The 22542-nt window shown below is 42.9% G+C and overlaps 1 protein-coding gene across 11 annotated transcripts in view; it reads right to left on the bottom strand.

The window, feature by feature from the left end:
* KTN1 (kinectin 1) overlaps window positions 1-22542 on the bottom strand; it is an 80402-nt gene that overhangs the window by 35181 nt on the left and 22679 nt on the right. For 8 of the 11 annotated variants that reach the window (XM_072864244.1, XM_072864242.1, XM_072864240.1 and 5 more), the window contains exons 2-12: window positions 18389-18935; window positions 16620-16757; window positions 13989-14156; window positions 11535-11665; window positions 9290-9406; window positions 6542-6682; window positions 4307-4413; window positions 2584-2716; window positions 1461-1548; window positions 999-1165; window positions 294-362 (exon numbers count right to left, since the gene is read on the bottom strand). In XM_072864244.1, coding sequence (XP_072720345.1) covers window positions 294-362; window positions 999-1165; window positions 1461-1548; window positions 2584-2716; window positions 4307-4413; window positions 6542-6682; window positions 9290-9406; window positions 11535-11665; window positions 13989-14156; window positions 16620-16757; window positions 18389-18905 — 1776 coding nt within the window. In that variant the 5' untranslated portion in view covers window positions 18906-18935. The remainder of the gene's footprint in view (window positions 1-293; window positions 363-998; window positions 1166-1460; window positions 1549-2583; window positions 2717-4306; window positions 4414-6541; window positions 6683-9289; window positions 9407-11534; window positions 11666-13988; window positions 14157-16619; window positions 16758-18388; window positions 18936-22542) is intronic. The other 3 variants (XM_072864241.1, XM_072864235.1, XM_072864234.1) reach the window with 2 other exon arrangements.

The following is a 22542-nucleotide window of genomic DNA, read 5'->3' on the forward strand; positions in this document are numbered from 1 at the left end:
AGAATCATAGAATGCTTTGGATTGGAAGGGACCTTTACAGGTCATCTAGTCTAACCCTTTGGTTATAAATTAAAGCCACTACAGGAGGAAATAAGTGGATTTTTTTTCCCCCAAAAAAAAAGGACAGCAGAAGGGTAAGTTTTAAACCAGTCTGAGAAACATTAGAAAAGAGGCTGCTAAGAAGTCTTTGCTTTCAGCATTACATCTCATATCCAGCTACAAAAAAAAAATCTGACTTTTAATGAAAGTTCACAATTCATGACTACAAAAGAAAGTCTGAGAACATGCTGTACCTGGGCTGCCATTTGTGAATGAAACTTCTGAAGCTGAGCATTCAAAGCATCATTCTGCTCTATCAGCTCCTTGTAAGAGAGCACAGAAAGAAAAGCAGGCTGAGATCTGCAGCTAGTCAACTTTTGCTAGGATTAGCTCTTAGCCATGATTACATTAGTAAGACCAGTTTAGCATTTACATGTCAGACACTTTTCAAAGACGCTATTTTTCTCCCCACTAAGATCAACCAGTTTGAACGGAAGCATAAGAACCTGTTCTGTATCCAGGGAAGATGCCCCACTGTACGCCACTGGTTTCCCTGAAGCCCTCGAGAGCTATGTCCACACTGCCTCTCACCACCTGATGCCAGGAGAAGAGATACCACTCCAGAGGAGCTCACACAAACAGAGGGACATGGCTGCTCTGCCAGGGTGTTCCCCAGACCATCGAGTCATTTCACAGCTTGGGAAATTGCCTGGGTCAACACATTTTCCTGACTTGCCTAAGTGCTTCTGCAGTCTGAGATGGCCCCAGACCTCCTCACAGCACCATGCGCAAGGTCTCACTTCAGAAGCTGCCAGATGATAGACTGGCACACAGTTTTCTCATTCTTTATTCAGTGGAAAAGCTTTACTAAAGCAGCATTTCAAGGATATTACTGTGTTTCCATAGGCACAAAGTGGGAGGAATAAAACCAAACCCTTAAGATACTTGAGCAATACTACCTGCACCTGCATTTGCATGGAGTCCTCCGCAGTAGCTCGCTTTTGCTCAGCCTCCATTAACTGCAACATCCTCTGCTCCAGCTGCTGTTTTGACACCATTGTATCAGTAAGTTTACTGTGCAAGCTCTGGATTTCATTGTCTTTGGCCACAAGCTTATTCTGCACATCTGCAGCAGAAACATCAGGATTTTAATTCAGAAGTAAATATTTAACTTTGGGGGAAAATAACTTTCACTGTAAACAGGGAGGCTGATTAGAAGCCTCATTCCAGCAAACCAAGGTTCAGCTCTCTCATCAGCACTCAAACTAATATCACAACATACTATTTCCCCAGGGTGCTGAAGCAGTACTTACTTCACCTGAGCTTTACTTAAGCCATTTACTCAATAATGCCCTTTTTCACAAATGGCAACAGTCAAATTACTGCAGTAAGCATTATTCAGGGAATTTTGTGATACGTGCCTTGTTGTGCTGCTTCGTGTTCTGCTGTTCTTTTCCTGAGATAAGTCTGGATTTCTTCCCATCTTCTCTCTGCTTCCTGCTGCTGGACCTTCACAGTGAAGAGAGAGTTGATGAAAAGCAGTCTAACCTTTAATTTATTTTTGAAACATTCAGAGTGCATCTCTTTGGTGCTATTCCCAAAACATATGGCAATGAAGTAAAATTGTTTCTTGTTTCCATTAGGGCACATCAGAGAGACAGAGTGCCCTGTAATCCTCCTCCTCGAGTAGTTTAGCCTATTAATTTGAAAGGCAAATTGTGAACAGGATTTCATTATAGGCTCTTAACAGGATGGTTTCTGTAATATTGAAGTGTAGCATCTTTGCCCTGCAAGTTCAGAACTAACACTAGAAGCTAGACTAGCCATGCATCACATAAATCTGCAGCTAGTAATTAAAACATGTCTCAACTCTAGATACCAACTCTCCACCTGCAAGGGCTAGAGGCAGGGGGAACTTCTGGTAACTAAGGCTTAATTGCAAATATGAAAAAAGTAATGAGCTCTGGATTGGCATTCTCACCCAAAAACACTAGGTTTCTCTTCTGAAAAAAATTCATACAAAAGACCTTTTCTTCCAAAGAAAAGGAAAGAGATACATCCAGAAGCCAGGCCATTTATATTTTAACTCTTAAAAAAGTCTATTTATTTAAAAATTTAAACACAGACTTAAGCAAAAGCATGTAGTTTCAAATAAAAATTAAAAAAAAAAAATCACACAAGGACAATGCCATCTGGATGAACGGCTCCAAAATATCAAATCTTGCTGGAACTATATGCTCATAGAAAGCAAAGTTCACCATCACCAGGTTAAGGTGTTTAAAGATATTAACCTGGAAGGGTAAGCTTCACTTCATAGGGAGGTCTGTAATCACTCAAAACCCAGAGTACTGAATAAAAACATTAAATAAACCCATAGGCTGGTTTAGCCTATCGAAAAAATAGATAGTTGCACATATGAAGAAGATTTAATGGCCAGGGAAACAGCTAAAGTGATTCTTGCACACCTCACATCCCACCCAATTCAGAACTTGGCTCAGAGAAAGCCTTGAGCGCAACTCGACAGGCGGAGAAAACCCAAGTCACCTTTAGCTGAGCAACTGCCTGCTCCGCGTTCTTCTTCTGGAGCTCCTCTTGCTGCAGCTTACTGCTCTTCTCTCCCAGCTCATTCACCAGCCTAGTATAATCCTGGCGCAGTTTGTTCAGTTCAGCCGACTGCCTAAAAATAAAGAGTTTCACAGCTTGTTCTTTTTTTACAAGAAGCATAGGCCATAACAACAGCTACTCACATATCAACACCAAGTCCTACATTTGCAGCCAGAGGGCTGTACTGCATGGGTTGTTGGTTTTTAGTTTTTTTTTCCCCTCACACTACTTCATCCTAGGAAAGGGATGAGGGTCAGGTACTCTTGGCCACCAGCACAGCAGCTACAACCCGCTGAGTCAGAAACAAAAGGTCAGCAATAAGCCACAAGCATCAGTTACTTTAAACGTTTGCAAGCTGGTGGGCATAATTTGGACAGGCCTATATAAACTAAAGAGGCTCAGCATAAGGAAAGGTCTCACATTGAAATTCACATTCCTTTCTGCTTCCCATAAAGGATTATTGATCTCGGACTTACTCAAGACTATTTCTCCTGGACTACTAACTGCACGCATCTCTTCAGACTATACGTTGCCTCCTGGTCTTGACTTAGCTATTAACTTATGGAGGTATCTGACGCACTCTCTCACTTCGGGAGAGAAGATGCATTTGTATCGCCCAAGGGAAGAATTTTAAAAGGCTCCCCTTTGTGTCTAAGCAAATAAAAAGCATTTTATTTTTATCTTAAGTTCGCCTAATTAAGGATTCTTCAAGATTACTGTCTAAGAGATGATAATGCTTCATTTCTACAAACAGGACACCTAAAATCAGGGTACCAGTACCCTTCTCCGAGCACTTGTTATATCAACCTGCCCCAGCAGGACACACACAGGGAGCAGAACACTTCTGCTGAGCTGCGCTTGGCAGCGCAGAAGCTGTTAACAGAAAGGTCCATATAGAAGCAGCATCTCTGCAAGATCAGCATAGCCAGAAAAGGAAAACATTGAGCCTTTTCCAAGTCCTGACAGTGACTTTGACATTCTAGTCTCCAACAGTAACAAATATCTGAGCACATATAAAGTGTCAGTTTTGCTTTCTATAGCCAGAAGCCCACTGGTAGCAATTCACCCGTCTGACTACGCACCTTACCGGGGCGCTCAGCTTTTACCACAATATATACAATCCTCTCTGCCAGCTCAGGGGCAGCTTAAGTCATAACTCACAAAAGACAAAACCTTGAGATGCCTTTTTGTTTCTCCAAACATTTGCAACACCAGCAGATAAATCCAAGTGCCACCCCAGCGGTATCGTTAACTGCAGGGTGTTGATTTTTTTTTCTTACTGCAAGATTGATTTATAAGTTTAGAGATGTTGTTCTCCCAAGAGGCCAGCATCAGCACCTCTCCTAAAGCCCCAGGGGAACAGATACATACCCTGCCAAAAACCACCAACTGTGGCCGAGCGCTTCTGCACTTTTCTGCTAAAGCCTCAGCACCCGCTCTCTAAAAGCTACTGGCATACCAATTTGAAGCCTGAATCTGTTCCGAAAGCCTTGGCTCAATGCAAATACAAATAGCTACCTCCCCAGCCCGAAATAACTGTGTTCCTACTTTAACCATAAATTCAGAGACAGCCAAGGAGATGGAAACAAAAGGAGCAGAAGCCAGAACAACTCTTCAGGGAAGACTTAAACACACACAGAGCTCCGAGTAGCTGCTAACATACTTGCTCTCCATTTGATTGGCAGAAGTACTGACAGCATCTCTCAGGATACCGTTTTCCTGCTTCAGGTGGCTTATTTCTGCCTCCATCTGCTCACGGAGTTGCTGGAACTGATGGGGAAAAAAAGATCAATTCCAAAAAAGATTAAACTAAGGAGAAATAAAAAAACCCAATAACTTATAACAGTAGATAAGACACCACAATAGTTTAAGTAAATAAAACTAAGTGGATTTCTTGGGAGAAGGGCAGCTTTACATCCTTCCTCACATACCCCATCTTAAACTGTGCAACTCAGATCCCCTTGCTCAAATAAAAGCACCAATTTCCTTTTATACCAGTGTATCAACCTATTTATCAAGGCAACCTTTCTTGTTTGTTTGAAAGACTACACAAGTGTTAGGGGAGGTAGCTATTTGGGATATCAATTGCTCAACTGTATAACTTTAGATACTTGTCAATAACTGGCTACCAATATATCACTTTTCCAAAGGAAAATAAAATAAATGCACTGTGAATTAACACTAGAAGTTTACAAAGCCTTTAAGCAAAGCAGAAAAAGTATAAGATAACTAACAATACCCAGATTATAGCATGTAAATTGCAAAAGGCTAGTTCTCATCTAATATCCTGAAGTCAAGATTGTGAAACAAATCCTTTATTTAGGCCATAATATGCTTCAACTGTGTTTCCAACACACTTTAAAACTGAGGCAGAGAGAAGCCCTGCTAAGAGGCAGAGAGAAGCCCTGATAACCTAAGGCTGCTTCAGAATAGTGCAAGCTAAACCAAAAGACAGGATTCGAAGGAAAAAAAATAGACTCTGCATATGCAGATGACGGCATAGCTGGTCTTAGAGCCCAGCAGCCTGCTTTGAAAATCCTCAAGCATGTACAGCTATAACACTTTCTTCCTCTATCAGTGCCAGTTTGTAGATATGGCTGACACCATTTCCAAGACCCAGTTTCATCAAATGGCTGACTCACCAACGAGGATTTTGTATATAAAATCCAAACAAACATTTGCATAACGACCACAGCAGGAGACAGCAGTCCCTTGTAGGGCAGCCACCTCCAACTCAGCACCAACATGTGTAACGAGCTGGTCCTTGGACGTTTGTTGGGGGCTTCTCTTGGTTTCCCCCTCCCCTTTTTTTTATTCCAACAGATATACAAGATCCCAACAGAAGTAAGGGCACATGCCCCATATAACTGGAAGCTTGGACAATTAAGTTTCAGCTTCTCTGCGGTGCTACAGGAGATCAGCAGGGGGAGCAGGACCAGAGCACTGGCTCCTCTGCACATCCTTTCTCCAGCTTTGCCTGCGACAGCAACGTTTGCAAAAGTTACCCAGTCATGCCCAGGTCTCCTTCACCCTCCCCAGCCAGCCTCTCGTGAGGCAGTTGTCTGTATAGGCTCAAAGGAAGTTGTCTCTGCTCTGGGGAACATAGTCCTGCTCCAAAAACCGCAGAGATGCTACTCTCCAAAGTGCCGAGACAGAAGATACAGTATTAAAGCTGGAAAGTTCACATGCTGGGCTTGATGCTTTGACATTTATATAGGAAAAAAATACTAGAATGTCAAATCTAAGCACCAGTCAAGTTGGTGTAAGAGGAGCCATTTTTCTTCAAAAACTTTAAGTCAAAATTTTTCATCTGATGAAACAAATTCTTCTGAGGTCACTCCATTATCATGCAACTTCAGCAGAGAGTAACAAGGGTCTTAAAAATGCAAGGGTCTGCCCTTCAAATATTTTCAGCAAAGCACTCTCCCAGGCAATGATATTTCTTGTATATTACACTATGGTGTCACTCTGTACTATAGTTTTACTGTAGTAAAATGCGATTTATCAGCTGGTAAGTCATCATCAGCATTAGTGGCTCTCTGAAGTTGAGTATTTAAATTAGATTTTACACTTTAATTGCATAACATTTCAGCAGAATACTACAAAGCAAAAGTAACTAAGATCAGAGACCGGCTGCCTAGCTAGCACTGGTCTCCTACAGACTATGAAAGCCACCTATGAGAACATCTTGTCTTTCTTTTAAGCCAGGAAACTGCCAAAGTTTCCCGTGCTCATGCAGATGTGTTACACCACTGCACTCAAGGCTCAGGGTAACTAGTGAAACCAATTTCTATCTGAGCAAACAACAAATGCTGCACCCTGGCTCAAGCAAAGGTTTCTCAGCACTGATCTGCTTGTGCATGAATGTCAACTCGAACAGTTCTGGTAAAGCATTTACCTTTATCTTCATCTGCTGAGATTCTTGGTAGCTAACATGTATTTTACTCTGAAAAGTGCCGTGCTCCTTTTCTAGCGTGTTGATGCGCTCTCGCATTTTCGTTGTAAGCAAGCCGTTTCTCTCCTTTTCTGCAACCAGCTCCTTGGGTGGGAGTGAAAGGAAAAAGGGAAATAAGTCACCTATTGCTCCTTTCTAGAGTCTAATAGTGACTGTTTTATGATAACTAAAAATATAGCAAGTGTGCATCAAACCAAAGCCAGCATCAATCTTCACTCAGAGAAATTACAGCATTAGACCTGACCAAACCTCCAGCATCTTTATGAGGTTTCAGGATCAGCATAATTGCACATTTATTAAAAAGAGGTTTGCCAATTTAAACACTGACTTTCTGTTGTCTCAGAAGAGCTGGAGTCTTATTTCTATCGAGTTTGGCCAAATTACAGAGTCCTAACAATTAAAACCACGGATATCACACAGGGCAGAGCTTAGATTTTCATCCCAAGTTTAGCAAAATGGAAGAACGCAGGTAAACTGTGGCAAAACTACAGAGCATTTTAGAGCAAAGAATTGCTTTGTAGCAGGTTGCAAAGCCAACTGTTTTGCCAGAGAAGATGGGCTATGAGAACCCAGCAACAGCCAGAGAAGCCCTGATCCTACCAGCATGATGCCGTATTATAGCTTTCAAATGAAAATACGCATTGCTATTTAGATTAATCATTTATTAGCTAGTAATTCAACCCAGACACCTGAGAAATCCATAGAGCTGCTCCTCTGCAACATAAATGCACTTGCTGTTGTAAGCAAAAACATTAAGCGCAGCTTTCAGCAAGCTCCCATCGCAGAACGAGGTATTTGTACCATCTAAGCTTCAGGTGTCTCCAGCTACGCAGCACAGCACGCAGCTCCTTACAGTGCCAGGAAGCCTTGACACAGAATTTAAGTGCTCTAAATTATTAGCCTGAATACCCTCCATCTCTTCAGAGTAATTATAGCTTTTTCCACATTTTAATTTAAATAAAAGCTATTCTCTCTTTTAGATCCAACTTGCTAGCTTCAGGAGGCTGTTCTCCCTGAATGAAGTAAGTGACACGAGTTCCCAAGCCCATGTTCATGGAGGCATTTCGGAACTTGAGTCACACCAGAAGTTTTAAGTCACTTCTGCAAATACAGTGTAAACAGCTTGACACAAAGCCTTCTCCATGTTCTATTTGCACCTGCTAAGATGCAACAAAAGGAACGGCACCAGGACATACTGCAGCTTCCTTCTACCCCTCCACCAATTCCACCATCCATCTGCAACCCTGTCAAGGCAGTGCCAGAGATCCTGGGAAGATTAACTTTCACCTAGTTTGCGTTTTGCCAAATACCTCCGAGGTCAGGCACCTCTTGCTCTCATTTATCCTCTCCAGTTATCATCTTTAGCAACACCCCTGCAGGAACATCTCTGCATCTTGAAGTCCCTCCGTAGCTTTTGGCAGTGTTTTCAGAGTAACACGTTAATTAGAAGATAAGAGCTTTCTGACAGTCAAGCTGAGCTTTTCCCCTTGTTTATCCTGATACTTAGCACTGCAGCAACTTTGCTTTTACCCATTTTATCCCAGCTTTCAGGAATGTCTATTTATTTCTCCTTCTCCCTTCCCTCCGCCAGTCCAGATGGCAAAACCCCCGCTGACCCCTACTTCTCCGCAGCTCCTGCCTTGCCTTCACAAGCACCACTTTGCAGATGTTTTTTCCCAACCACATCAGCTTCCCCCACACTGAGGCTCCTTCATACGTTCCCTCTGCTTCTTCAGCAGCGGATACCTCCCCCCTTTCATCCTGCAATCCTGAGCCAGGGTTGCTTTTTTCCCCTCCAAACACAAGTCCTTTCTCCCTACAGTTACATATTGACTAGCCCAAACCTCTCGATCCCACCTCCAAATATACACCGACCTGTGCCCAGCCAGGAGCTCACACGATACCCACTCCCTCCTTCCCTTCTCATCTGCCAAGGCTCCCAACTCCCATGTTCTCTAGCCATTCTGCTCCCATCTTTAGCCACCCAGCTTTCTGTGCCCAACTTTTGTCCCACATGACCTTCCTGAGCCTAATGCCTGTGTGCTTCCAAACCAGCCAAAACGTAAGAATCCTCCCCCCAGAAGAGTCTCCAGTTCACTCCATATCTGCCTAATTATTTGTTCTACCGTAACTGCTTTCCTCCGAAACCTTCTTAAAAAAAGAAGTCGTTTCATAAACTAGTCTTGACAGTGGTGCATCAGCAACCCTGTAAGTCTAAAGCAGAGCTGCAACTCAAGGGGCTACACAAGCAGTCTACACTTTCTGTAGCTTCCTTCTTGAAGAAAACTAACGATTGTTGAGCCTAGAAGCACACAAGCATGTGAATGCTAGAATACATACCAAATTAAAACTGCAATGTAGAAAAGGTGTTTAATATTTGCATCTGCAAAACCGTATTATGCTCGTGAAGGAAGCGTTTTTAAAGTAACCTTTTGAAAAGAAAAATGGTCTCAGCTTAAGAGTCTCAGTAAGTGAACTCTCTGGAAAAACTACTGGAAAATAAGTCTACATAAATACATTAATAGCATCATAAAACCAAAACATAGTATCTTGGTAAGCTTTCCCAATATACAAAATTCCATCTTTCGACTTATACTAACCTCAGTAAGTCAGCATTTGCTGGCTGCTAGTCCTACAAGCCCCTGCTCCTCTCCCACGGCTCTCTATACACCTGAACCTCTTTATATTTACCTGGGTTAGCTGCTTGCACTGCTCCTTTGCAACGGCTGCCTCCTCCTTCATTGCAGCGAGCATTTTCTCTTTGTCTTGTAGCTGATGTGCAGCTGCAGCCGACTCAGCCTTGCTAGCCTGCAGCAAAAGTACATAAAAATGATCATATATGCCAGAAGTACTTGCACAGCACACTAGCAGGCAGCAGAGCAAACTTGAGAGGAAGCAACACCCCCTCCTGCCCCCCAATCATCCGTCTGCATGGCATACGTGGCACCACCAATACCCAATTCTGCTGCTAATGGATCCTGCAGCGCCCATTTCATTAGACAAGGAAATGCATTTTCAAATGCGCTGAAACCAATTAAGAGAATAAATGGGCTCTTAAGGTGCTTCCATGTTGGAAGAGAGCTGCTGTGGTGGCACTGGGGAAAACAGAGAACAGCCATTAAAAGAAATAAAGAGATGCAGAGATGCTGAATCATTCAATAACTGAGGTTGCAAGGTACTTCCAAGATCACCTGGTCCAAGCCACACTCAAAGCAGGTATAACCCAACTAGGATTATAACTACCAACTTAATCTCTTGAAATGTCTCACTACAAAGGGAAAAAGGGAATGCTGATCTGGTCTCTCCTCCCACTTCACAGGAGAGCCTCCAGTTGACATAACTACATTTCTGCTGGCACACTGACACACCAAGTTTCAGAGATACTACAGGAAACAGAACTAGAGGAACCTTCCCCACAGTCCTACCACTTGTGTATTTGTCCTAAAATGAAATAACTGCGGTAAGGGGCAAACCTTCTAAAATTTGCATGCAGACTTCACTCAATGAAGTCTGGTAACTGAAGCAGCAAAGAGGAGTGTCAGTCCCCTAAACCCATCCTGAATTTGTCTGGAGTTCTCCTTTAATGGTGTTGTACTGCATACATACACAAAGCACATTGTCAACATCTTGCACAAGCTACAGATAGGAAAATATTCATGTTTCCATTTACAGAAACCTACATTTTTTGGTTGTATACAAACCCAGGAACCCATTTTGATCCTAGAGGTTTACCTTTAACACAAAATATTCCTTAAAAAAACAAACCGAAAACCCAAATACAGCAAGCAAGCTGGCTGATGTTCTGAATAAAACAGGGGATACCACTGCAAGTGTACCACTGCAGGGTTTTCAGTCAAGCACTGAAAGAGGGACCCAGACAGACTGTGAAGTCTCTGTCCTTAGAGATTTTCAAGACCCAGCTGGACAAACCCCCAAGCAACTTGCTCTGAATTCAATGTTGACCCTGTTTTGAGCAGGCAGTTGGACTGCATGACCTCCTGAAGTCCCTTCCAACGCAAATTAGGCGATATGGTACCATATTGTGTTAATTAAGTTGACACATATCCAGTTCTGCATTTCTGTTCTGGTACCATATCTGCAGAAGAATACAGAATTGCAACATTGAGTGTGACAAACAGGATGTTACAAGCACAAAAGGACCATCATAATGAGTCATGGGAGGGAGGAGTAGATATTTGTAAGATATTGGTGGTCACCACTCTCTTCTGTCTTACTACAAAAGTTAAAAAAGAACTGCCAAGCACTGGCACAGGTTGCCCAGAGGGGTTGTGCAGTCTCAGTCCCTGAAGGTTTCAAGCCAAACTCAATAAAGCCCTGAGCAGCCTGGGCTGGCCCTGCTTTGAGCAGGAGGTTGGACTACAGACCCTCTGAGGTCCCTTCCAAATCTGAATTGTCCTACAACCCTATGAAAAATATCCAAAGAACTCAGCAGACTACAAAGTATAGCCTTATAAGATGGAGAGACTTGCAAAACACTGAATTAGCTGGTTGAGTGCACAGCCACAGCAGCCTTTTCTTAATTTCTACCATAGTTTATCCTATCCACACATTTGTGAAAGATCACTCCTGAAAGTCACCAGATAGCCTTCCCCCATGCCAACGCACACGTGTCAGCTGGAGCAGCAGTCCTACGTTATATACCTTATTCTCCATGGTTATGTCTGCTCTTTATGAGCGGTCAAAAGCCATCAGCCTATCTAGCCAGCCCATGGGATGGCAGATGGCAGCACACAGACATCTGACAACTGCTTTCTGCATGCAAAGCAAGCACAGACCAGCTGGAAATAAGTCTTCCAAAGACAGAATGCAGAAATCACAACAGAACATTGATATAGCTAATTTGACAGCATCTCTTCCAATTTCTGCTTATTTAATAGCCTTTTATTCCCCCCCCCCTACCCCCCCAGTCATTCACCTTTTGCAAGACATCATGAATTGCACTGGATTTTTCCTTTAACACCTCCACTATGCAACGGGCCTCATCTTCAGTGAAGATCATATTCTTCATGGCCATTACAAAGTCTTTAAATTTTACTTCAGCATTCTCTGCAACACAGAAGGGAGGATATATTTACTTTGGACTCCATACAGAATTATTTATTTTGCCTCAAAACAGCATGGGATGGGGTATCATTATGCATTATATTTAATTTCAGTCTGAAACGCCAAGAAGCAGAAGGTCATGAACATTCGGCAAAAACAACATATCTCCGATTTAAAGCTGATAACAGTCTGCCAGCTGACAGTTTTGGGAAAAAAATCCCACCACTTTGTTTGTACAGTTGGTAACATTTATAGTGTTGCTAGCAAGAAGACAAAGCATAACACAGATTTTTGGGGGAAAAAATAGCATTAATGTGAAAACTTGAAGAGTCCTTTCTAGTGTATTATGACAGTAATTCAAACTGAGCTCTCAATTTAAAGGACAGTCTGGCTCCACAAACAACACGCAAATGACAAGGTAACAAATTTAAGAACTGGCACATTTTTTATTATAATATATGGAAACCAGAAAAATATTCCATCAGTCTAAGTTTGGAAATGAACTGCTGCAGGAGGAGTTCAGCAGTAGGAAGATAAATCACTAAGTGTTTAAAAAGACACAAACAAGGAAACACAACTCAACTCATCAATGGTCTTACAGGAACAAAAAAAAACATTTGTTCATAAAAAACAGACTGCACATACATAGGTCATTAGGTGGCCCCCTAACTTAAGTAAATGGAAGCACAAGACTAAGGCATCCAGTATCTCTGTCAAATATTCACCAGTGCACAAAAGTACATCAAGGGACGGGGCGGGGGGGGGACCGGCTTAAAAAGCAATGCTTGGTTCAGAAAATGTCCCAGAGATCATGGAGAAGGGTCCACGTTTCCCACCATAGGTACTAAATGTGCCATAGAAACCATGCCACAGAAACCCAAACCTCTCCAGAATTTGAAAAATGAATGAAGAACAAAAAAGTGCTGGTGATACTAAGCCTCTAAGAGAAATTACCAAGCATAAAAACAAATCACTGAACAACAGAGTCCAGGAAGGTGCGGGGAAGAAGTGCTGAGAAATTCTAGCACACTCTCTCCTAGTCCTAAATCCAACTTAGTCTTGGCCACAGACTTCAGATCACATCATTGCTGCATTGACATCATCAATGATGTTCTTACCAGGAATATGCCAAAATCCTGAGACAACAGCCCGGTTAGCCAGGAGTCTATGGCAGCTTGGTCTGGACCAGCCTGAGCCCTGTGCTCCCTGAAGACAGGAAGACCTTGCCCTTGCATCCAAGAAGCTTACAATTAGAATAGGGGAAGATTTCTATATTGGGAGGACAAATCCCAGCTGACACAGGAGAATTAGGAGCTCCTATAGAAGGTTACAGCTTGCAAAGGAAATTAGAAGGGACGGGTGCATGTGAGAGGCTTTGATGCTGCAGGGCAGTAATATGCAGCTATTGAGATAGAAGCACAAGAGGAGCCTTGGGCAAGTGGGAATCCAATCTAGATACCACAAAGCATTACCAGGAAGCTTTCAAGTCAGCATTTTAGAAGACAAGTCTGAAAAGAGAGGGTCCAAAGAGTGCAGTGAGTGACCAGGCCAGACAACGTTGGAGAGACAGCCTTCTGCACAAACCTGAGCAGGGAAGCACTGCTCAGTCACTTGGCTTCTCCTCTCTGGCTGCCCACAAATTTGAGGGTCTCACCTCATGGCTCAGCACACTTCGCATGCTCTGAGCAGGTCAGGGGCCTATTTAAAGTTTCGGGGTGAGACACAGTGCTCAGAATCACTCCAGGCCTCCATGGGAAAATATGAAGGAAGTTCCCGTCCCAACCAATTCCAACTGCATTGAAAGAAAATTTCAAAGTCTTCCTGGAAACTGCCAGACTATCTCCACTGGCAATTTGCTTCAGGTAACTCCATGTTGCACTCTGCTACACGCTGGCTGGTCAGCCCTAGCTAGCTCCATGAACAGCCCTAGAGCACACAGGCTGCACTCCCAGTCTCAAGCAGGCTCCAACAGCCTGTGCTGAAAGCTCTTGGTTTAGAGTCCATCACTGTTAGCGATGCCTGAACTATCTACTGTAAAACTAGCTCACATGCATCTGTGTGGTCTTGCTCACTGTGAGGACACAAAAGCTTATAGTCAGCATTAAAAGGATTCAGATGGCACAAAGCCCTTTTAACAGCGCCAAAGACAGGGGAGAAACGAGCAGAGACAAGAACAAACAGTGTCCTGCAGCCACAAATGGTTTCCTCAAATCACTTCTTCCTAGCAAATAAGATGGGATCCCCCTCTCCACATACACAGCATTGTTTTCCCTGCTCAGGTTTGCAAGCAGACTGCCAGAGACAGATTGTATTATTGGTTTCTTACCTTTATCCGTTTCATTCTTCAGTTTCTTGCCACTGCTCTTCTGGATCCCCTCATTCACGTTTTGTTTTGCTACTTCAACCGCTTCTCGCTTTTCCAAAGTGCCAGCGTCAGAATTATCCATCAAAGGAATATAAGTAGTTGCTTGAATAAGAGGTTCATCCACCAAAACTATAATCAAAAGTCCACAGGATGGGTTAAAGCTTGGTAATAATTAACATCAACATTTTTAGAAAAGGTGCATAATGTATTAGAGAGTTGGATTAAAGCATCTGTAACCTCAGTAGTAAGTTATACTCTCTATTTCTATTATCCTTCACAGCTTAACTCATTAAAGCTCTTCAGGTAAGTTCATTAAATAAAGGTCTCTAATGCATAGTGATTTAATAGCTTCAATTAAACTTCTATTTCCAAAGCTGCCTTTTAGCATTTTAACAAGTAGCAGAGAAGAACCTTTACATTTTGACTTTCATTTCACTTTAATGAGAAAGTTGCACATCGCATCAATGAGACTGGTTTACTTGTGGCCGCATATGAAATCATTCAGCATCCCTGAAGCATGAGGATAGTAAAGTCTTTTGTCTCTGTTCTGTTAAGAGCTGGTACCTTGCTGCCAGCATTTTCACCCAGATTACATCACCTGTGAACTAAACCATTTAGGCAAAAAATGCAGTAGGGACAGCAATCAAGCTTATTTCACATGCAGACTCAACTGCACTTAATGAAGATATCTCATCTGTCAGAGCAGGCTTTAGGCATCATTAATATTCAGAGAGGTACCCAGAGGTACTGACCAACCTCGGGTCTCCATTCACACAGCACTGTATAAACGTGGTGAGGATCAGCCTCTGTCCAAAGAACTTTTCAGCCTGCGCTGCCGAGACAAAAGCAGGGGAGGGGAGAGGAAGAGCCACAGACCAGGGACAACAGATACGGCCAGCAGAGCTGGATTTGCTGTTTGCCCGGCTCCTGCGCTGCTGGTCCACGCTGCCTGAAGTATACAAGACCTTGTGCACAGAGCCATGCCACAGCAGGGAAGCTCATGGACCCAGCCAGCCCAGACTGAAGGGCTGATGGACAACAGACACCATGCAGCAGACCAGAGAGGAGGAACTGGGTGGGATGCAGGGTTTCAGGCATCAGTGCAAGACGAATACACATTCCTCACTGCCAGAGAGCCAGTTATAAGACACTTTTGTATTCTGGCTGCTGTTAAGGAGCAGAATAGGCCAGATGGACCTTCTGTGTCACATGCTAGTCTTTCCACTTAAGCAGCCAGCAAACACCTGCAGGTACACTACAAGCTCAGAAGTGAGGAGAGCTCTCCCCTAACAGAAATACCCACCACCTAATCCAGTCACCATCCTCACCTCTTCCCTTCCTCTCCTTCTTAACTTCTGCTCTTCATTTTATTCCCCTCCTTTCAAAATCTATTTAATATCAATGAGATTTTTTGCAGCGTCAGTAACATCTGAAATCCCTATAGTACTGTCTTGGCTAATCCAGATGCCTGTGAGAGCTAATTTTTGCTCTGTCATTTTGAAGAGGTGGCTTTAAGAGAAAAACAGCTTGCATTCAAATAATGCATGAGCTATTCCCATGTAGCACTGACAGCTTAGCTTTACCAGCTCAGCCAGCATTATTGACACTTATTTGCCACATACAGACAAGTTTGTGGTCCATAAAATAGCCCCTCAAAAAAGGGCAATAGATGCAAAAGCATAAGAACATCCATAAAAGGCAATCACATCCAAGGTTCCCCATCAGTAAGCTTCTTCCAGGAATAATTTGAAAGTTTTTCAGTTGTTATAACATACAGGTACCCTACACTACTTGGAACTCCACCATGGTCTGCCCAGGGCCCACAACTGATCTGGACCCTTATGACCTGACCAAAGTATAAAGGAAACAGCGACCAACATTGTCTATTCCAGGAGAAGTCCACCAGCCGCCAACTTCTTCATAGCTGTCCCAGGAAAGAAGAGTTTTGCAAAGCTAACAAGGTGGCCTCACAGAACTTCATGGTCACGCTCTTCCCAAGAGCCACAGGCACAACGGCACTCATTGTAAAAAACACAAACACAGAGGCACGCTGAGCCAAGAGGAGACAAGAAACAGCATCTTGGCAGAGAATGTGGGATGACAAACAGTAAAGGCCTTGACAGCGAAGATGAACAGTTTATGTTGGGGCAACAGCTAGCTAACAAAAGGACAATAAGGGAGGAACGTGGTCAAAGCAACCAGCTAAAAAAACTGCAGTCTTGTTTGGGGCAGATGACTGCAGCAGTTCCAGACAGGCCTTGCTCAGAGCAACTTGGAGTATAAGCTGAGCAGGCTCTAAGTCAACACATTACTCCTCAATTCAACAGTGGATGTTTGGATCCAAAAGAGCTCAGAAAGGTTCACAGCATCATCCCATGTTCAGTGGTACCAGATGTTCATAAAATTAAACAGTATCTCAGGCTGAACAATCTTTCCTACCTGGAATTCCTGCTGTTTCAAATTTAAAAAAGAAAAAAAAAAGAGTTATTCTTCTACGACTTTCTTTTCCAAAGGAAGAGAAACTAAAATATGGACAGCAAAGAGATTTAACAGTCAGATTTATCTGAACTAAGTCACAGTCTGTATTCTCACCATTATCAACTTTCTGCTTCTTTGCAGAGACTTTCTTCTTTCCCGATACATTTTCTTGCTTTATCTCCTGGTGGAGCAGCACTGGGTCTTGCTTTTTGGCAGGAGATACAACAGAATCAGTCTTAGTATCTTGATCATCTGTAACAGACAATTAAGACAATATGCTCTTCTGTATATTCTCATCATTACTTTTAAATCAGTACATCTGTAATAAGCACCAAAGTCCACTCCCAGAAAAAAGAAACTCATGTATTTTAAAACAGAACGTGAAGTTATCCATATATATGTACACACACACACTCAAACACATACACTTCCCGTATCAGAGGAGACCCCAAAGCAATAGAAAGGTTTAGCAGAGTCAAGAGCCACAGCACCTAGTGTTTTGACAGACAGGAATCTTATCTGCAAGCAGAACACACGGCAATGCAAGTAACAGTTTAACGAGTCCAACCCAGGTTTTACTGTGACAGAGCAGACAGCACGTGTTACCCATATTAGTTTCTCATTTGCAGGAATTATTTTATTCCCCCCTCCGTGAACTCACTTGGGTATTTTACACACACACACCCCCCGCCCCCCCCCCCAATAGCTACTGGGACTGTGAGAAGCAGAAAATAAGTGTTTCGCATTAGGGAACTGTTCTTTTAAAAAGTTGTTTCTAGTGAGAAATTCGTTATCTTTTTGGACAGCCTGTGCTATATAATATTCTTGTCAGAGCTGACACACACAATACAGGGTTATGGTGTTAGCTCCTGTAATCAAGGATAAGAGTTAGTTGTGGCTGCCCTCAGAATAGTGCTTGCAGACCACATTTTAACCATGCCACAGAGATTTTCAGAGAACACCCACAAATAAGATTTGATTTTTTTTTGGTAGTGGGTGGGTCTTTTTTCTCCCTTTTTTCAGAAAAAGAAAAAAATCCACCACATCAAGCAGCAATGTCGTTCTTTTTCCTCACTCCCTGTAGCAAACCTGTTATGCCTGCATCTCAAAAAGGTGATCTGCAAATACTTCGGTTTTCACTTATTTCTGAAACTGGGTATTTTTATTCTTTTTTTAACTTCTATTCATAGTCAAGACAACGACTGAGACATGTTAACTTCTGCTGAGGATACGGTCAAGATGGTCACAGGCAATTCTGACTACCGTTTTTGGTCTGTTCTAGGTCGGATGTTTCAGTTACAATGGCTGGACCAGTTTTCTTTTAGCATCAGTTCCATTCAATTATAGAGGTGTGGCAGGTGGGAAGCAGCTCTAAGTGCTTTTTTCCATGAATCAGCCACCTAACACCTCTTTGTACATTAAGCCTGCACTTAAACAGTGATTTGTTTTGCACAGTCTGCTAGGAAGTTTCTCCAGATGCCCTTCCTTAACAGAGCAACCACTCTTAGGACTCCACTTCTTCACAGCTTGACATCAGAATGCACACAGCAAACATGTAATAACTTCTTTCAGGTAATCAAAATTTTGGCAACTTGAGAGCAAAGTAGCCAAGCCATAGAGCAAAGCAGAGATACAAGCTACTCTGTTTCACTCAACAGTCTTGAGGAGAAGGCGGCAAGGACAGGAGGAGGAAAACCAGACCATTGCTGCCAGATGAAAACAGGGAGAGAAATGCAATAGCTCGTTAAAAGGAAAAGGTTAGAAGTGAGCTTTGCCCCACAGAGATCAGGCAGAACAGTTGAGAGAGACACACTCTGTGGCCTTGCAAAGAGCAGAACACGGTTTTGGCGTTCTGTGCAAGAAGCATATGCAACATCAGATACCCATTCCATTTTTCTGCTTCTTCTGCCCAGGCTTCTTCTTAGATGCTGCTGATTCAGATGGTGGAGTGGGCTGTTTTGTAACAGGGACTGGTTCTACTTTCTTGCCTGAAGACTTGGATCCTTCCGACTCCTTAGTTACATGATCATCTTGAACGGCCTTATGCTTCTTCTTCTTCCGTTCTCTAACACCTGTAGATGCTTCAGTCACGCTCAAGGGAACAGGAGCGACGTGCTCTTCATCCGTACTCAGGGCATCAGAGAGCTTAAAGTCCCGAGGCGTACTTTCAGAGTCAGACTCGTGGATGTTCCCGTTCTGAGCTTCTTTCTTCTTGTTCTTCTTCTTCTCCGTTTTCTTTTTATCAGTCTTGGTAGGTGGAAACTTTAGGTCCCTTTTCTGTTTTGCAAGGACTTCATCATACAAAGTTTCTTTCATGAAAAGCCAGAAGAAGAGGAAGATGACTGTAATAACCACAGAAGGAATGAGGATGATAAAGTAGGTGGACTCGTAAAACTCCATTGTGCTTTTTCTTAGCTATATTTAAAAAACCTACAGGGAAAAAAGAAAGAAAAAAATTAGGTTTTGTACAGGTTTTCCTCAATATTATTTCTCCCACCAATTATAATAATAAAAGAAGCTTTGTCATTAATTTAGAGATGCCTTGAAATAGCTTTTAATAAAGTTACCAAACTGTATCAATCATGGAACAGCTTTGAGTCATTTACCATTTGCTTCCAAGTTGTTAACCAGGATAGGAAGGAACTGCAGTTTGCATGACTGCTCATCTTGGAAGAGAGCAGTTGTCCTCTTTTCTTTACCTTCCTCATCCTCCCTTCCCAAGTGAATTTCATAAAGTTAAAGCTTTTGATTTCAGAAATACATGAGACAGCACTTTCAGAGGCTGTGAAATAAGGCCCAGTACATGCAGAGCAATGCTTTTTTTTTTTGCTGTAAATCAAACATAACAAATTAAGATTTTTATCTTGGCAAGTGGGAGTTAAATTTCAACTTCCTTTTGCTCCCAGATTTACAACAGCTTCAAAAGTGGAATGAAGGGAAGAAGGGAGAGCCCTAAATTTTAGTCAACCATGAAGAATCAGGTATTTTCAAAACTGCTTTTTGAAGTCTAAAACCCAGCTTTAAACTCATGAAAATTCCACACATTTATAGGAAAACAGGAAGATCTGTTACTTATTTTGTGCATATAACAGTGTACAACTTCCAGGGCACTAACAGACCAGATGACTCCAGGATAATTTGCTGAAAAAATAAGTAGTGAAAACACTACTTACGCTCAGAGCATTAATTTTTATTTTTTTTTTAAAGCAGGAACCACAGAGTTAAAGTCAGGATGAAGCTAAAAACCTAATTTGGGGTCCAAGGCAAGACCAATTTTCCCATTTCACCACTGATCACTATGAACAGACCTGGATTTTTGCAGGAAGAATTCAAATCCTCTCCAGACTCTTTGTTCCAAGGGGAAATAAAGCACCAACCATTGAAAAACACAATCAAAACTAATTAAGCAAGTGCAATCCCTGATTCACCAACTCTGTTTAAAAAGCACCCTGGAAAGCACGTGCTTCAACTACATTTTCCTCTACGACTCTTTTCTTCTACGACGAGAAAAGACAACTCGTCAACTCAACGGTCCCTTGGGAGACCCATTCTCTCGGGAATGAAAGGCAAGGGATCTAACCCAGGTTGCATCTCCCATAATCTTTGTCACCTCCTCTGCAACCACTGCCCAACCGTGGCATCCCCCAACCCAGCCAACACGTGCAAAGGTCCCCAACACCACCTGGGGAAGCTTGTACTGTTAGCAGCTCCGGGCACCGTTACACATCAGCCTGCCCTTTTGCTTCTCCTCAACCAACCTGAGGATGAGAGCTTCACACAGGCTTAGACATAAGTGAGATGACCCCAAAAGAGTAGGGGGAATTGATCCACACCTTAAAGCAATATTGCTTGGAGCATTTCCACTGCCACTTCGAAAAAGAAAATACATGTGCCCACTGAGGGCACAGGGAATAAAGTCCATAGAGAAGTTGCACGGCGCAGGGAGAGGTCAGGCTCTCCTTGCTTCTGGGCAAACTGAGGATTACTCTTCAAATACCTCCTAGTATTACACTTAAAGTGGGTTTTTTTTTTTACCTCAACTCCTGGCTGTGCTGGAAGCTGCTATCGTGAACTGGCTTGCCATCCTGCCACATTGGCGAGAGCTTGGTTTGGAGCCTGGCTTTAGCTCAAGAGGGAAGAGTTGTTCTATCTAATAGTTTCTGGACAGAGAGGAGTTACTGTGATAATATATTTGTACAGTGCATTGAGCAGCGCAGAAAGCAAGGAGTGGGAACTTTAAATTGGCTATTAAGTTATCCAAATAAAAGACTAACATTTCAATACACTAATTATTCATCTGTTGCCTTAACACTAAGTCTCCTCCCAGTTTGTATTTATTTTCTGTGTGCGCACAGCTCACAGAAAAGGCTTGGGTCTAGAATTACATCCAACACAGTTTCAGAAGGGCTGAGAGGGATGGGAGGAAAAGCTTGTCTTTTTCTAAGAAAAAGCACAGATGCTCTAAAGTAAGCTGGAGCTTTCAAAATGATTAGTTACAGCTACTTGATAAAACCAGCTTCCTGCACTAAGTGATCTAATATTAGTCATCTCTTGAAGGAAGCAGATCTTGAAAATTTGTCTCAGCCAAAGTCAATATTGAATGCTTACAGGAGAAGCTAATCCCCAAAGTAAATATGTAATTAAGCAGATTTTTCACAAGTGTAATTAAGTTAATCATTACAATACATTACTGCAACAATTACAATACCTAACCATGAAGAGCCCAGAACAGCCCACCTCTGCCTCGCTGATACAGAAGCACGCAGCTGGCCATAAATTCATCCGATTGCTTCCGCCAAGCCAGGACGATCACACCCTGCAGCCGTCCCTACACGTTCCCCAGCACCCGACACCAGATGCTCAGGTCGAATCACGCGCTCGGCAAAACACGTTGTAAAGGCTCGAGACATGCGGTGTCGGGAGGCATGAGGCATCGAGGCAGGACCAAGTGTAAGCAAAAAATGGTTGTTGCTTTGAGACCAGAGAGGCTAGACACATTTGAAAGCTTCAGCTGCTTTTAAGAGGAGCCATAAATACATAATTATAACAGCTAGTCCGAGTGGGGAATATGTACTGGACAAGATGAGGTCTGATCTCAGAGCTGGCTGAGCAACGCAAGCTCTGCCGAGCCTCCGTCTGCCACCCTGCTCTCCACTTGCACAACGGGATCATTTGCACCCTGCGCCAGATCCAGAGCACAGCGTTGCAATGACGAGTTTTAGAGCCTCCACAGACTCAATCACCGCTCCCGTCCTCCTCTAAGTCATCAGGGCAAAGCAGAGCGTGAGCCGAATGAATGCTTCCACCCCAAACACTGTGATCAGAGGCATGCGGATTTGATCTCTGCAGTCCAGTGGGGAATTTCACAGGCACAGATCCAGCCTTTCACATGGAAGCAGGGTTCAAAAAAAAAAAAAAACACCACACCCCAAAACACAAAACAAACAAGTAAAAGCCTCAGGATGTAACTAGAATTGAGTAAGGACACTTGGGAGTGGCAAACAAGAGCTCTGCTCTGCTGCTAATACAGTCATTTCCCATCTCAGCCCTGCATGAGCAAGGGCATTTAAAAATCACTTCTAGAAAGATACCATTGCTGCTGGCTCGTATGCAGAATGACAAGATTACATCCTTCACCATCTGCCCCTTGGCGAGATTATCTTTATGAAGTGGCACCCTTGCCATGGGGTATTTGGCTCGCACAGTTTCCAGTTGTCCTCTGACAATCTACAATTACTAAACAAGTTTCTCCGTTCCCATTTATACTACTTAATTGCATTGACAAGCCATCTAGGAAAAAACAGAAGCAATCTATAGGGAAAAAAATCCTATGCCATACAAAAAGAAACAAGACAGAGAAGCTCCTTCAATTAAACCAGAAAAAAGTGGATGCTACATTAACTTAAAAACCTTCACGTACCAGCTGAAATGCTCCTCGGGATTTAGTTTTACGAATCCTCCCATTCCTGTTAGCTATGGAAATACAAGACACCCTCACAAAAATATTACTTCTCCCCCCAGAAGTGCTGCCATGGGG

The sequence above is a fragment of the Ciconia boyciana genome, chromosome 6 (assembly GCF_034638445.1).
Source record: "Ciconia boyciana chromosome 6, ASM3463844v1, whole genome shotgun sequence".
In the NCBI taxonomy this organism is placed as follows: Eukaryota; Metazoa; Chordata; class Aves; order Ciconiiformes; family Ciconiidae; genus Ciconia; species Ciconia boyciana.